A 13,628-nucleotide genomic window follows, 5' to 3' on the forward strand; every position below is an offset into this window, starting at 1 on the left:
ATCCGGGTGAGTGTTTGTAGCCGTGCGCTGCTTTACCTGCTATCTGATCCTCCATATGTCTTTTTTTACTGCAGTGAGTCTTGATGTAGCCAAACTCCGTCAAGTATGGCATTGTTTTTATGTCGTATTAGATTCGTCATGTTGATGCATTTTGACATGCTTCACCCCACGTGCTTCAATTTTCCGCTGCAACACGCAAACTTCCCCATTCACTCAGTGCGATATAGTTCCACATCGCTTAGGATTTGTTGCTGCGCGCTTGCGTAGAGTGAAGGAAGGAGGAGACCAGCTGCACAGGCAGGCTGCAAAATGAGATGCAGATGATCGGCAACAAGAGACCGTGATCGGCGATCACCGATCATACACTTTTTCACGGAAATCGGCCAATTATGATCGGTGGCCGATCGATCGACACACCTCTAGTTGTTACTGCTTGTGTGTGTTGTGTGCATGCTGCTGCCACTGCAGCTGGACTCTGACGTCCTGTTTGTTTCTGTTTGATTCTGTTTGATTCTTCCCTCCGCTGATTAATCATCATGATGCAGATGTAGCAAAGTGAGCTGGGCAATTTTTACTCATCGCTGCCTTGCTTCAGAGCTTGGCTGGTAGTAGCTGAATGTGACAGCAATCAGACCCCGTCACATTGAAGGATCATTCCAGCTCTTTCAGTAAAACAGAATGATCCTTTAGAATGGTCTTCAACATGAAGTGTTGATTAAAGGTTCACATCACGATGTCTTGGAAGACTTGACTTTGTGTGTATGTGTGTCCCCTGCAGGTAAATGGGGCAGCATCCGGGGCAGTGGCCGTCTAAGTGCCTACAACCCAGACATTGGGACACGTTTGGCTGGGAAGGAATCTCCACAGCCCAACGGAGGGCCAAACGACCCGCTGTTCTTGCGCCAGCAGAAAGCCTACCTCTACATTATCGGGGACAAGGCCCAACTCAAGGTGAGAAGAAACATGCTGAAGAATGTCACTAGTCATACTGCATGATCACAATAACAGGACTCCACAAAAGAACTAGAAGATAGTATGGTCTTCAGTTTAGTCTTCAGTTAGCTGCTGTTTTAGACAAAATATTTGTCTAAAACAAATATTTGTTTTAGACAAATATATACTGCCGATATTTGACAAAATTGGCAGTATAATGCTAAGAAAACTGTTATGCTAATATGCAGGACTAAAGCAGACAAAGGGCTTTGTTTTTCTGAACAAAAGTTAGTTGCTGCTGGTTCTGGTTCAGTTTGTTTGGGCACCACGTTGGGTAGAAGGTACAAATGGGCATCAAATGGCAGGTCAGAGTTGTAGAGGTAAAACAAAACAGAACATTGAAGAATTTTACAAAGATTTGAAAAGTATAACATGTACACAAACATTTCCCCCAACTGAGCGTTGTAATTTGATCAGGGACAAAGCTCCTTGCTGGGTTCTGTCAATGAAGACTGCTGCTTTGGAAGCTGGGAATTTCTGGAGAAGGAGACGTCATGAGGGTCCAATCAGCCAATCAGAAGTGGATTTAGGAAATTATGAGCAAAGGGAGCTAGACAGACATTAAGACCATCTTTATACCACATTTTCTTGGCTCAGTCAGAGACCCATAACGTCTATAAAGTTCTTCAGGATAAAGCTTCTAAACATTCTAAACATTTCATTGTTTTATTCATAAAGCGTATTCCCATTAAAGTTTTAACATTAACCACTCTTTAAAATTAACTAATTACATAATAAAAAACTTTTTGACTTTCTAAATTAGCTAAATAAGTTCATTCACATGAGAGCTACTTTATTAAGAGACAAAGGCATTTGGAAAAGATTTCCTTTCTGAGTATAAAACTTCAGGGTCATAAAAACATTCATGTGAATGACAGCTGTGTGGAATGCAGGATGTTGCTCTAGGTACTTTGGGAAAATCTGTTCTTTTGGTAAAAGGTGCCATATGGTCTGTTTTGGCACTCTGTCAAACTCATATGTGATGTTTGGTGCAAAAAAAAATAATTAGGTATTCATTAAATGTAAGTGAAGAGAATGACATGTTGTCATCAGGGAGGAAAGCAGGACTCGTTCCAGCAGTGGGAGGTGATCCCGATCGAGGTGTGTGACGTGAGGCAGGTGAAGAACAGTTTCAAGAAGCTGATGAAAGCCTGCGTGCCGAGCTCCCAAACTACGGAGCCAAACATGAGCTTCCTACGCCTCCTAGAGGACTCGGAGTGGATGACTCTGGTCAGTATTTATTGGTTTTACAGCTTTCCTTAAGTGTAGATACTCAGCCATGACAGGACTCTGACCTGAGTTGGCTGTGTTTCCAGTTGCACAGAGTGCTGCAGGTGTCCGTTTTGGTGGTGGAGCTTCTGGACACCGGCTCCTCGGTCATGGTCAGCCTGGAGGACGGCTGGGACGTTACAACACAGGTTGGACCACAACAAAGATATGCAGCTCAACACAAAATCTGCTTTTATTTGTTACTTTTTTTATCAAGGAGTTTGAACTGTGTTTTCGTAGGTGGTGTCCCTGGTGCAGCTGCTGTCTGACCCATACTATAGAACGTTTGATGGTTTCCGACTGCTGGTAGAGAAGGAGTGGCTGTCGTTTGGCCACAGGTTCAGCCACCGGGGTGCTCAGACGCTGGGCAGCCAGAGCAGTGGCTTCACCCCTGTCTTTCTGCAGTTCCTCGACTGTGTTCACCAGGTGGGGTCAACATCTCTATCCCAGGTCAGACTGTGAAGTGTTTCATCCCAGGCTACTCGGGGTTCGCAAGAAGCAAACAACTCAATATGATGAATGAGGACCTCGACATTTTCTTTGAGCTGAACATGAGCTCTTGTGTTTACCCAAGTGTTAAAGAAAAAAAAACAAGGTGTTGCATTGGTTCAATAAAGACCAGACCAAAACCAGGATGAAATGCTTTGGTGTGCTGAAACGAATGTTTGCAAACCTTAATGAACTCAAAGTTGTGAAAATAGTCTTTCATCTTTAGACTTGACCCTGTATTTGTCCTGTCTGAGACCTCTGCTGTCTTACCTCTGACCTGGATTCAAACAGATAAAACCCTCTGAGCAGAAATGTCAGCAGTCCCCAAGTTCCCTTCCTTTTTCTCTACATATGCAAAGCACTTTGAATGGCCTTGTTGCTGAAAATATGCTATATAAATAAAATTACCTTACCTTACCTTTACCTTACATATGGTGTATGTATGGCCATCTGTGTTCCTGTGGAGTTGGGCTACAGAAAGATGTTGCTTCCTGCTATTAATTCTGTAGCCACATATTTCTAGAGCAAAACACTGAGTTTAACCAAGATGAAAATGTCTGTTTGAATGAACTGAACAGCATAAAAACTGCTTCTTTGTTTAAAGAACTGTGTTGTCATCCTAAAAACCCTTCTGCTTCCTTCAGATCCACCTTCAGTTCCCCATGGAGTTTGAGTTCAGCCAATACTACCTGAAGTTCCTGGCCTACCATTACATGTCCAACCGCTTCCGGACCTTCCTGCTGGACTCGGACTATGACCGCATCGAGCTGGGTGAGCCACAGCTGCAGTAGATCTGCTCATGTTTGTCTGACTGTGCGGTTGTGTGACGCTGATCACTGTGTGGATGTAGGAGTGTTGTACGAGGAGAAGAGCGACAGGAGAAATCCTCAGGTGTGCAAGTCTGTGTGGGACTACGTCGACAGACTCAACAAGAAAGCCCCCGTCTTCTACAACTACATGTACTCTCCAGAGGATGAGGAGGTGAGGGCAGCTTCCGTCTATCTTGTAGTGACAATTGCACTTGTTACTGCGGTTGAATGAAATCTAGACTCAGAATATTAAAGGAACATGACTCAGGAACATTCTGGGATCGTTTCAGGAATCAGAATTCTTAAATCATTAAGACGAGAATGATGTGGAAATGTGTTACAGGTCCTGCGGCCATACACGTTCATTTCCAACCTGAAGGTGTGGGACTTCTACTTGGAGGAAACTCTGTTTGACGGACCTCCTTATGACTGGGAGCTGAGGAGCCGGCAGGAGAGCCTGGCAGAGGAGACGACAGAGAAAGCTGACACCGGTGCTCCGAAGTCTCAGCGGCACATCGTGTGGCCGTGTTACGACAACCTAAGCAAAGTGATGCCCGACTCCATCACCAAACTGCTGCAAGATCTGCAGGACCTGGAGTCTGACCTCGGCCAGACATCGGAGAAGTGGAAGGACACGTGGGACAAAATCAAGACCACACAGAGGACTGAGACCAAACTGGAAAGCAAAGTGAGATAAGAGTTTCATTTCCCACCCACATACTAATACTGTTACTTAGTAACAGTATTAGTACTGTTGTGCATTTTGACCAGTAGAACTGATGTGATTCTGAATATTATCTCATCTCTTAACAGCCGTCATTCTCCAGTTCTCTGTTGATGTCCTCCAACCTAAGCCACCAGCGGCGATCCCAGGGTGTCTGCCTGCAGGACAGCAGAGTTGGATCTTCCATCAAGCTGGGTCTGGACTGTGAAGCTAGCGCCACGTCCACGCCTGTCGCGGGTCGGCCGAGTACCAGCACGCTCTACAGCCAGTTCCAGAGCACGGAGAGTGAGAACAGGTCTGTTCTCCGGGGGGCGGCCATCTGTGAGGGGAAGCTCAGATGCTCCATCATTAGCATCCATGTTTACTTCCACAAACTCTGAGCACTCACTGCATGTGACATTATTTGTAAAACATTTTTTGAGTTTCAATTCTACTGTATGCTGATTTATTGAGCTTCACCTATAAACAGGTTAAATGATGATGCGGTTTTAACTGCTAATCATCCCACACCTCAACAGAACTGCTCTCATTTTTAACATTTCTTCTCCATCAGGAGTTTTGAAGGCATTTTGTACAAAAGAGGAGCATTGCTGAAACCATGGAAACCTAGGTGGTTTGTGCTGGATAAGACGAAACATCAGGTGAAATTCATCACACAGACCCACCAACCCAAACTAAAGAATACTGTTCTGATTGTGACCTCCTCCTGTCGCTAACATGGCTCCTTTTCCAGCTGCGATACTATGACAGCAGGCAGGACAAAGACTGTAAAGGTGTGATCGAGCTGTCGGACGTGGAGTCGGTCACAGTGGGAACACCTGCCATGGGAGCGCCGAAAAACGTGGAGGAGAAAGCCTTCTTTGATGTGAGTCTGCAAACATTTCTGTACTTCAAATACAGAAACAAAATAGATCAACACAAGAAAGGACAGGCAGGAAGGAAAGTCAGTAAAATACTTTCCAGTTTCCACTGTATGAGTGCAAAGGGTGTGAATACTTTCATAAAACAAAAAGTATTCCGTGTATTTCAGTGGTTCTAACTGTCCTCTCTCTCCCATTCTCAGCTGAAGACGGTGAAGCGCATGTATAACTTGTGTGCCCAGGAGAGTTCAAATGCCCAGCTGTGGATGGACAGTATCCAGAGCTGCCTGTCAGACGCCTAGAAGGGAGGAGCCCATGCTACCAGGAAACACTGGGGGGCGCTGCTGTGCCTGATGGAGCCTCTGCTGGCCAACCTCAGCAGAACAAAGAGGGAAAGGGGCCTTTCACCACTGTTCACTAGTGTTGAACTAATAATCTGATGTCACATGTTGCAGTGTTTCTACTATAAAAAAAGAAAAAGTCCCAGAAAAATCAACTCCCCAAGTGTCTGAACACTGTGTGTTATATGCACAAAATCAACAGGCGTCTCTAGGAGGTATCCTGCAGCTTGGACCAGCATCACCATCCTTCCAGACCCTCCTCCTGTAAACCAACACCTGCTCCTTCAGTCCAAACCCCACTCACACTTTAAGGAGGAATGACGGAGGAACTGGAGGCAGCCAAGCTGCACATTGAACTCATTAGACTGCCCAGACTAGAATCTCAAGGACTAACTGCTGGGTTGATGGACCAAACCTGCCCTGAGGAGCGCACAGTCCTCATAAAGCTCTGCTCTCACTGCCTCACGCAGCCTGCTGACGCTATGTTTTGGCAAGCATGTTGCTATGGAGACAGTAGAGCAGGAGAACTCTGTAACGGTTCGTGAAGGATTTGTTTTTCTTCTGGAGTTTTTTTCTTTTAGGAATCAGGAGTTTGTATCAGAATGAGAAAACGTTGGTTGTGGCCACCTGTTCTCCACAGGAGAAGAGACATCTTGTAAAAGCCATGATCCAGTTGTGAAGACCAAACCAGAAGAGCCATCTGGAGATTCAGAATCCATACGTGTTTACAAAGTAGACAACGGTTTCTTTACTCAGCTCCACTCAGCTCATGGCCCCCGTGCTTCTATCCAACCACTATTACCATGGAGATTTTTAAGGGATGTTGAAGGAAAAAGCAGGGATTTCTATTATGTCTTCAGAACAATCTATAGGAGGTCAGGGAGATGGGACATGGAGGGATACCGTGATAGTATGGGATGTGTCAGAGATAGATTTAGGGATGGACGCAAATTGGATTGGAAACAAGTTGTAAAAGGAAAATTATGTCATTTTATTTATTTTTTTTACCACAGTAGTATTGTTTCCTTGCACTTCGGACCCAGTCTGACTTACACTTCCCATCAAGCTGACAGTCATTCTCTGTGTTTCTCTTACTGCGTTGAAACACAAAACTGAACAATCAGAACTCGACTAAGAGTTTGAGCTGGGATGGAGAAAGATGGCATAATTTTCCTTTAACAAAGTGAAAGTGAACCAGTGTTCCTTTGCTCCCAAGGCTTCCATCATGTTGGACGTGACCGTGCCAGAGCCAGTCCATACAGGCGATACTTTTTCCTGGACGGTTGATGGTTTGGAAAGACGGCCCTTCCTCCACCTACAGCAAGCCAACCAGCCACCAACCCACACACTCCGGCCCACATTTGTTCAACACAACCCCCTACATTGTATCATACACTTCTACTGCTGTCTAAACATAAAATTAAAAACTGTAGTTTATTTGTTTCTAACAACTCATTTGTATATACTACTCCAGATTTGTATGTAACATTTATGGTAGTAATTTATTTAACATGTCTCCTCAGTAAAGAAAAGCACCACTTTCTTTTAAAATTAGGAATTCAATGTGCCATTTATTTCTGTATTAATGTGACTAATACTTTTTTTAATGTGCAAGTAAATTTTATGGCTTTTTTGTTTACACAGTCATTATTACTTTATATGAATTGTTCATCAAGAGTGGAAGTGGTGTGTCAGTAGGAGTCTCTGGGTTTGGTTAGATTATATGGTCTCGCTCATTCACCCACCCACCAGGTCGTCGTCATGGAGAGCATAAAAAAATGTCAGACATCAAATCCTTCCTATAGTGCTAGGTTCTGTTCTGCTGACCTGTGGCATCAACTTTGACCTGAGAAACATCTGGCTCTTGTTTCAGATATTAAATTTTCTGACAGAATCAGTAGTTAGTTACTTCACTGCACTAAAACAATGTTTGTTCTAATCAGAGAAGTAGAAAGTCCTCTGTAAAGTTTCGGATCTGTTCATTGGGTTCAGCTTTGTAGCTTCCTGCTGATCTAAATTGAAACAATCCAGCAGGTGTTGACTCAGTTTCAGGTGAGATCATTTTGCTCTTTGTTGCAGCTGGTGCAAAATGACAGCAGAGCAGAACCCAACACTCTGTGTATTACTTTGTTGTAGAGCCATATTAGCTTCAGTCAGCCCCAAGTCAATTTGCCTCTAGTTTACTCCTCAGACAGCTCAACTAACCACAGTCTGACAGAATCCTTTATTTATATGGTTCATTTTTTGTTTAGAAATGACCTTCTGAGCCGGGATGTCAATCATGTCAGTCTAGTTTTTAGAATCCAAATAAATACTGTGGGTTTAAATGTTCACGTGTCATCAATTTTTAACTATTCTTCTGTTTCTGCAGGTGTTCATTATTGTTTTTTCACAAGTAATAAATGAATAATTCTTCCTAAATTATGGAATACTTGGCCTAAGGTTATCAAAGTAATATCTGGATATAATATACACTAAAAAAAGAAATTGAGACTTATTAGCATCAAAATTATTTCAGTCATTCAAATAATTTTCCAAGTTGGCACATAACATAGTATAGTAGTGCTGCAGAGACGTAGACACCCAGCCGTTTCCCTCGTTTCACAGGCTCACTTGTCTGATGACTAAGAATCAAAACAATGATTGTTTGAATCTCCAGTAAAATAACCAGTGTATCTGGAAAAGAGCTTTACATTACAACCCTGCATAGTCTAAAAGGAAAAGGCATTATTCAGAAGAAGTATACCAATGACATTCTAAGAATGTTGACAAGCAACCTTTGGCGATAGAGGGAATCACCAAAGCTGAATAACACTACCAGCCTAAGTGTTGGGTATAGTAACAGTAGATGAATGGACCTTTAAAATGTTCCAAATAAATGGTTACAATTATCTCAAAATATAGAAGACCTGCCTGCTTGTTTTAAATTAACCAGTGTACTTTAAAACTGCTGATCATCTACACCAGTGGAGAGCAAGTAATGTAAATTGACAGTCAAAACCAAGTTGGTGCATGGTGCAACACCTGATGGTGCCACTTGGTGTTCAACAGTTTTCATCTAAAACGTTTCATGTTTTCACATTGCAAGAACTATACAGTTCATTGACTGTTTTATTTTGCTGGACAGGATACAATTATTTAACTATCCACTCCTTGTCATTAAAAAGAGTGCTTTCTCATGAGAACAGTATCTTGGGGACCTTTTCTGCCATTTTCATATGTTTTGTGCTATCTCATCAGACCATATGTGCCATAGTGCGTCTAAGGATATCTGCCAGTGCTACCATAGTGATTACTGGTATATGTCATGTGCATAGGCCCCGTCCCAGTACCTGCACTACGTACTTCAATGAAGTGTGTACTCAGTCAAAATACACAAGGATTTGAGTGCGCAGGTTAGTGTCGTTATGGTGACATCCAAAATGACTGGAGCGTTGCTATTTTGGCATTTCTATTGCTAACAATGGCAGTATGACTCCAACACCAGAAATGTACACTATATAGGTATTTTAACTTTCCAAAATCATTGCAGGAAATATTTTTTGCTTTATTATGAGTTGTTGAATCCAGAGCAACTCAGAGAAGCATGACCTCTAGGTCATTCTGATCTCCAGTGGCTGAGAGCCAGATATCTTTGCATGCAGTATGCATGAGGGAATGAAGAATAAAATCTTTGCCACTTAAAAACTTTATTTTGTTATTTATCATTTACCATTTACTATGTGTAATAATAAATTATGTAATTTGAGTTTCCCTTTTTAAAATGAGTGACAAAGAATGTAACTTTTCCATCCATTTTCTTACACTCTTATCCCATTGGGGTCATTAGGAGTGCTAGTGCCTATCTCCAGGGATCAACAGGCAAGGTCACCCTGGACAGGTCATCCGTCTATCACATGGCAACCCGTCCAGAGACAGACAGAACAAACAATTATGCGCACACACCTAAGAATTTAGAGACCATACAGAAAGACAGCAGGCTAGGATGCAAACCCAGGACCTTCTTGCTGCAAGGCAGCAGTGCTACCAACTGTGGCACTATGCAGCCCTCTTTTTCCATTATATTCAAATTTATTTTAGCTATGCTTGTGTGAGGTTTATTCTTGGTTAGAAATAGTCATAAAAATTCCCTGAAATTTTTATTTTCCTTAGAGTTGCAGAACACTCTACCAGTATTTCCTAACACACTATGTGTTTTTCAATCCAGCTTCCGAGCAGTGCCATCTGCAGGAGGCCGGAGGAAGCTCATGTTCACAGAATGTGGCTCACAGAGAATTAAACTAAACTTTCATTAACCGCTTTTTAAACAATGTGGCTCTTCTTCAGTTAATAGTTTTTTTTTCATGAAATTAAATGAATTTTACATGATGTGACCAATCAAGACAAGACCATTATAATTTAAACAAAAAATTAAGTTGTATAATAAAGAGTCAAAATAGGTTTTTCGGTAATCATCCATCCCGTTCGCTCGCTCCGAAAGTAGCCGAGCCTAAACGGAGCTGTCCGGAACATCCGGCTGTAGCTTCTCAACATAAACAGAAATGGCGGAGGCAGCAGCAGCGTCTACCGTGGCTCCTTCAGTAACAGGAGGTTGGACAAAACACGTAACCTGCAGGTAGAGCGCTATCTTCGAGTATTATAGTGTCTAGGCGTATTCAACTATTTCTTGACACGAATATTGGTTTGTGAGGACGGCTAGTGGCCGATTAACAGCCTGACGACAACCTCGGCTCTGTTACTGAGCTAGCTGGAGTCCTCTGTTATTGTGTTGACTATGGCCACTGAGCCACTTTAGCGGCCGGCTAGCTAGCTATGTTACGTACATTGTCAACTATTATCCGACTGGCATTCGTGTCAAACTTATACATACTGCTACATCTTGATAAAACTGTAAACCATACTTCATAAGTACTTCATATTCTTTCACCTTAAAGCAGCCTGGCGGTAAGCAATACACACTGTAGGGAAAAATAGGATCTGGTGGTAAATTCCTGATTGGTTCGTCATTCCAATAGTTTTATAGTCAGTGAGAAGGAATATAGATTCAGTATTAAATCCAGTGTTCAGCCTTTCAGTTGTGCCAAATTATTAATTTTAAAATGATTACCTTATTCTTTTCTGATTCTTGTACTTGTCTTTTTCACATTTGAATTTGCAGGTATTTCATGCATGGTCTTTGCAAAGAAGGAGACAGCTGTCGATACTCTCATGATCTTTCAAGCAGCAAACCTGCAGCCATGATATGCAAGTTCTTTCAGAAGGGAAACTGTGTGTTTGGAGATCGCTGCAGGTACTGACTACTCCATGAATTTTACAAACATATGCCAAAATAAATCGGATATGGATGCAAATCTAATATGGGCTGGGAAATTATACTGATCTAGATTGTTGTTACTAGTTTTCTAAAAGTAGCCATGCTCTGAACCAATCACAGCCTTGCTGGAGGGGCATCTTAGCTATGCTGCTTGCTCCTCAAGTGACTCTGATATGTGAGACAGCTGCTCCAGTCAATGTGTTGTCTATAAACTGTGGAGTTGCTGTTAAGCTCAACAGCTGCTCTTTGGTGAGAGGAAACTTTTAAAAAGCATGAATTTGTAAAGTTTTGTCGACATGCGGCTGCCTCCTTTGGCTCTATGTTTCTGATGCTCTTCAGGTCAGTAGGAAATGGTGCCGGAGAATGAATTGCTTAATCTGATGGATGTTGCGCATTTGCAGTTTTGGTTCCTGGTGCCAGAAATCTCATGCAGCTGACTCCCATGCATCCTTTTTTGTTTAAACACCTTCATATTCTTTTTATGTACTTTCAGCTTGAGGCCTAAATGAATTTATGCTTTGGATTCAGTACAAATGTAGATTAATAACAAACATACACCCCAGAGAAAATTAAATTCACATATGATGGTTTTATTGAAACAGTTGGTTCTTGTTGATGCCCACCTTACCGCCACATTGCTTTCTGAAATGTTTTATATCACATCAGAAATATGTTACCAAGTATATTACAGACACAGTGAGTCCAAATGAATGGTACTTAAATAATCAGCTGGCCTTTGTTGCAGGCAGTTCTTTATGATATGCATTTTGTCTGCAACAATATTATGATAGCTTTAAATTTGTGTAGTGCAGTCCTAAAGAAATGACACCCGTACTTCTTATAGTGGATTAGATTAGGGCACAAAATGAGACATTTCCCTAAATACTTTCACTTTAATCAGAAAAGCAGCTTTTGTTGCTGCTTACTTATTTATACACATTGTGGTATTTCTTATTTTTATATATTATTCCAACAGTAATGTTACAATAATGTTACCCATCATCATTTTTTTTGCCTGAGTGTGTCGACAGTCACCATTGCAGGACTAAGCTGGTAGATGGTGGGTGGATGAGTTTTATTATAAACTCATCTAAGGTCATCTACTAAAGCACGGCAATCATTCTGTTGATGGAACTGAAGTATTTAGTTCAAAATTGAATGTTACAAAACCAAAATGTTTTATTTGTTATTTATCCCACCACTTTTTTTTTATTTTAACCTTTATTTATTCGGGATTTAAACAATTCGAGATTAAAAATCTCATCTACAGGAGCGTCCTGGACTCTGGGCCGGACTGATTGATCAATCAATTGAGATGCTGTAGCTTGATTTCTGAGATTCTAAAAGAAAAATGTAATATTATCCATCCATTCATTAATGAATGGATGGATGGATGGCTGCTCCTTCTCGACGTGAAGGAGCAGCGGCTCGACTCTGAGTCCCTCCCGGATGACAGAGCTTCTCACCCTATCTCTAAGGGAGATCCCAGACACCCGGCGGAGGAAACCCATTTCAGCTGCTTGTATCCGTGACCTTGTTCTTTTTGTCATGACCCAAAGCTCATGACCATATATGAGGGTAGGAAGGAAGATCGACCGGTAAATCAAGAGCTTAACCTTTGACTCAGCTCTCTCTTCACCACGACGGACAGCACCTGCTTCACTCCAGACGCTGCACCAATCCGCCTGTCGATCTCCCACTACCTTCTTCGCTCATTCATGAACAAGATCTCAAGATACTTAAACTCCTCCACTTGGGGCAGGACACCCCACCCGACCCGGAGAAGGCACTCTACCTTGATCCGGCAGACCACGGCCTCGGATTTGAAGGCACTGATCTTCATCCCGGCCACTTCACATTCGGCTGCGAACCTCTCCAGCGAGAGCTGCAAATCACGACCTGATGAAGCCAACAGGACCACATCATCCGCAAAAAGCAGAGATGTGATCCTAAAGCCACCAAAACGGATCCCCTCAACACCTCAGCTGCGCCTAGAAATTCTGCCCATGAAAGGAATGAACAGAATCGGTGACAAAGGGCAGCCYTGGCGGAGTCCAACTCTCACCGGAAGCAACAGACTAGACTGGACATCCAACACTGACGCTGTGTACAAGAAGGGGATGAGCAGACTCTATTTCCTGAGGAGGCTGAGATCATTTAATGTGTGCAGCAAGATGTTGGAGATATTCTRCCACAGCGTTGTTGCCGGTGCCATTTTCTTTGCTGTTGTGTGTTGGGGAAGCAGCATCAGAGCCAGCGACTCTAACAGACTGAACAGGGTCATCAGGAAAGCTGGCTCTGTAATTGGACTGAAACTGGAGACCCTAGAAAATGTGGTGGAGAGGAGGACAATGAAGAAGCTGTTGTCTATTATGGTCAACAAGCTGCACCCTCTCCACCACACAGTGGACAGACAACGGAGCACTTTCTCGCACAGACTGCTTCAGCTCCGTTGTCGTAGGGACAGATACAGGAAATCTTTCCTGCCACAGGCAGGAAAGATTTGTTATAATAACGTTATAACAAACGTTATTATAACGTTTGTTATAATAAACAAACGTTTATTATAACGTTTGTATAATAAACATTAAGTCACCATTGTACAGATTTGTCTTGTACAGATTGTTCACAAAGCACTATTGTATAGATTATTAATATTCACTGTTCATATTGTACAGAATCTTGCATCTTACATTCTACATTTTATAACATTTTTATATTTTATTTATTTTTTATTGGTAACTTGATCTGTGTGTATGTGTATGCTGCAACTGCACAGTAATTTCCTGTCTGGGATGAATAAAGTATTTCTATTCTATTCTATTCTAA

The 13,628-nt window shown here is 42.3% G+C and overlaps 2 protein-coding genes across 6 annotated transcripts in view; both read left to right on the forward strand.

Annotated features, from left to right (window-relative positions):
* The window catches only part of sbf1 (SET binding factor 1), a 63,134-nt gene extending 55,318 nt beyond the window's left edge, over nucleotides 1-7,816 (forward strand). For all 5 annotated transcript variants that reach the window (XM_008401530.2, XM_008401532.2, XM_008401531.2 and 2 more), the window contains 11 exons: nucleotides 779-951; nucleotides 2,047-2,223; nucleotides 2,310-2,411; nucleotides 2,503-2,688; nucleotides 3,396-3,522; nucleotides 3,602-3,732; nucleotides 3,904-4,248; nucleotides 4,374-4,579; nucleotides 4,838-4,925; nucleotides 5,018-5,149; nucleotides 5,348-7,816. In XM_008401530.2, the coding sequence (XP_008399752.1) occupies nucleotides 779-951; nucleotides 2,047-2,223; nucleotides 2,310-2,411; nucleotides 2,503-2,688; nucleotides 3,396-3,522; nucleotides 3,602-3,732; nucleotides 3,904-4,248; nucleotides 4,374-4,579; nucleotides 4,838-4,925; nucleotides 5,018-5,149; nucleotides 5,348-5,446 (1,766 nt within the window). In that variant the 3' untranslated portion in view covers nucleotides 5,447-7,816. The remainder of the gene's footprint in view (nucleotides 1-778; nucleotides 952-2,046; nucleotides 2,224-2,309; nucleotides 2,412-2,502; nucleotides 2,689-3,395; nucleotides 3,523-3,601; nucleotides 3,733-3,903; nucleotides 4,249-4,373; nucleotides 4,580-4,837; nucleotides 4,926-5,017; nucleotides 5,150-5,347) is intronic.
* Nucleotides 7,817-9,992: 2,176 nt separating this feature from the next.
* Nucleotides 9,993-13,628, forward strand: part of mkrn1 (makorin, ring finger protein, 1) — a 14,139-nt gene continuing 10,503 nt past the window's right edge. The window contains exons 1-2 of the mRNA XM_008401536.1: nucleotides 9,993-10,100; nucleotides 10,644-10,775. Coding sequence (XP_008399758.1) covers nucleotides 10,027-10,100; nucleotides 10,644-10,775 — 206 coding nt within the window. The 5' untranslated portion in view covers nucleotides 9,993-10,026. The remainder of the gene's footprint in view (nucleotides 10,101-10,643; nucleotides 10,776-13,628) is intronic.

This window comes from Poecilia reticulata, linkage group LG23 (genome assembly GCF_000633615.1).
Source record: "Poecilia reticulata strain Guanapo linkage group LG23, Guppy_female_1.0+MT, whole genome shotgun sequence".
Taxonomy (NCBI): domain Eukaryota; kingdom Metazoa; phylum Chordata; class Actinopteri; order Cyprinodontiformes; family Poeciliidae; genus Poecilia; species Poecilia reticulata.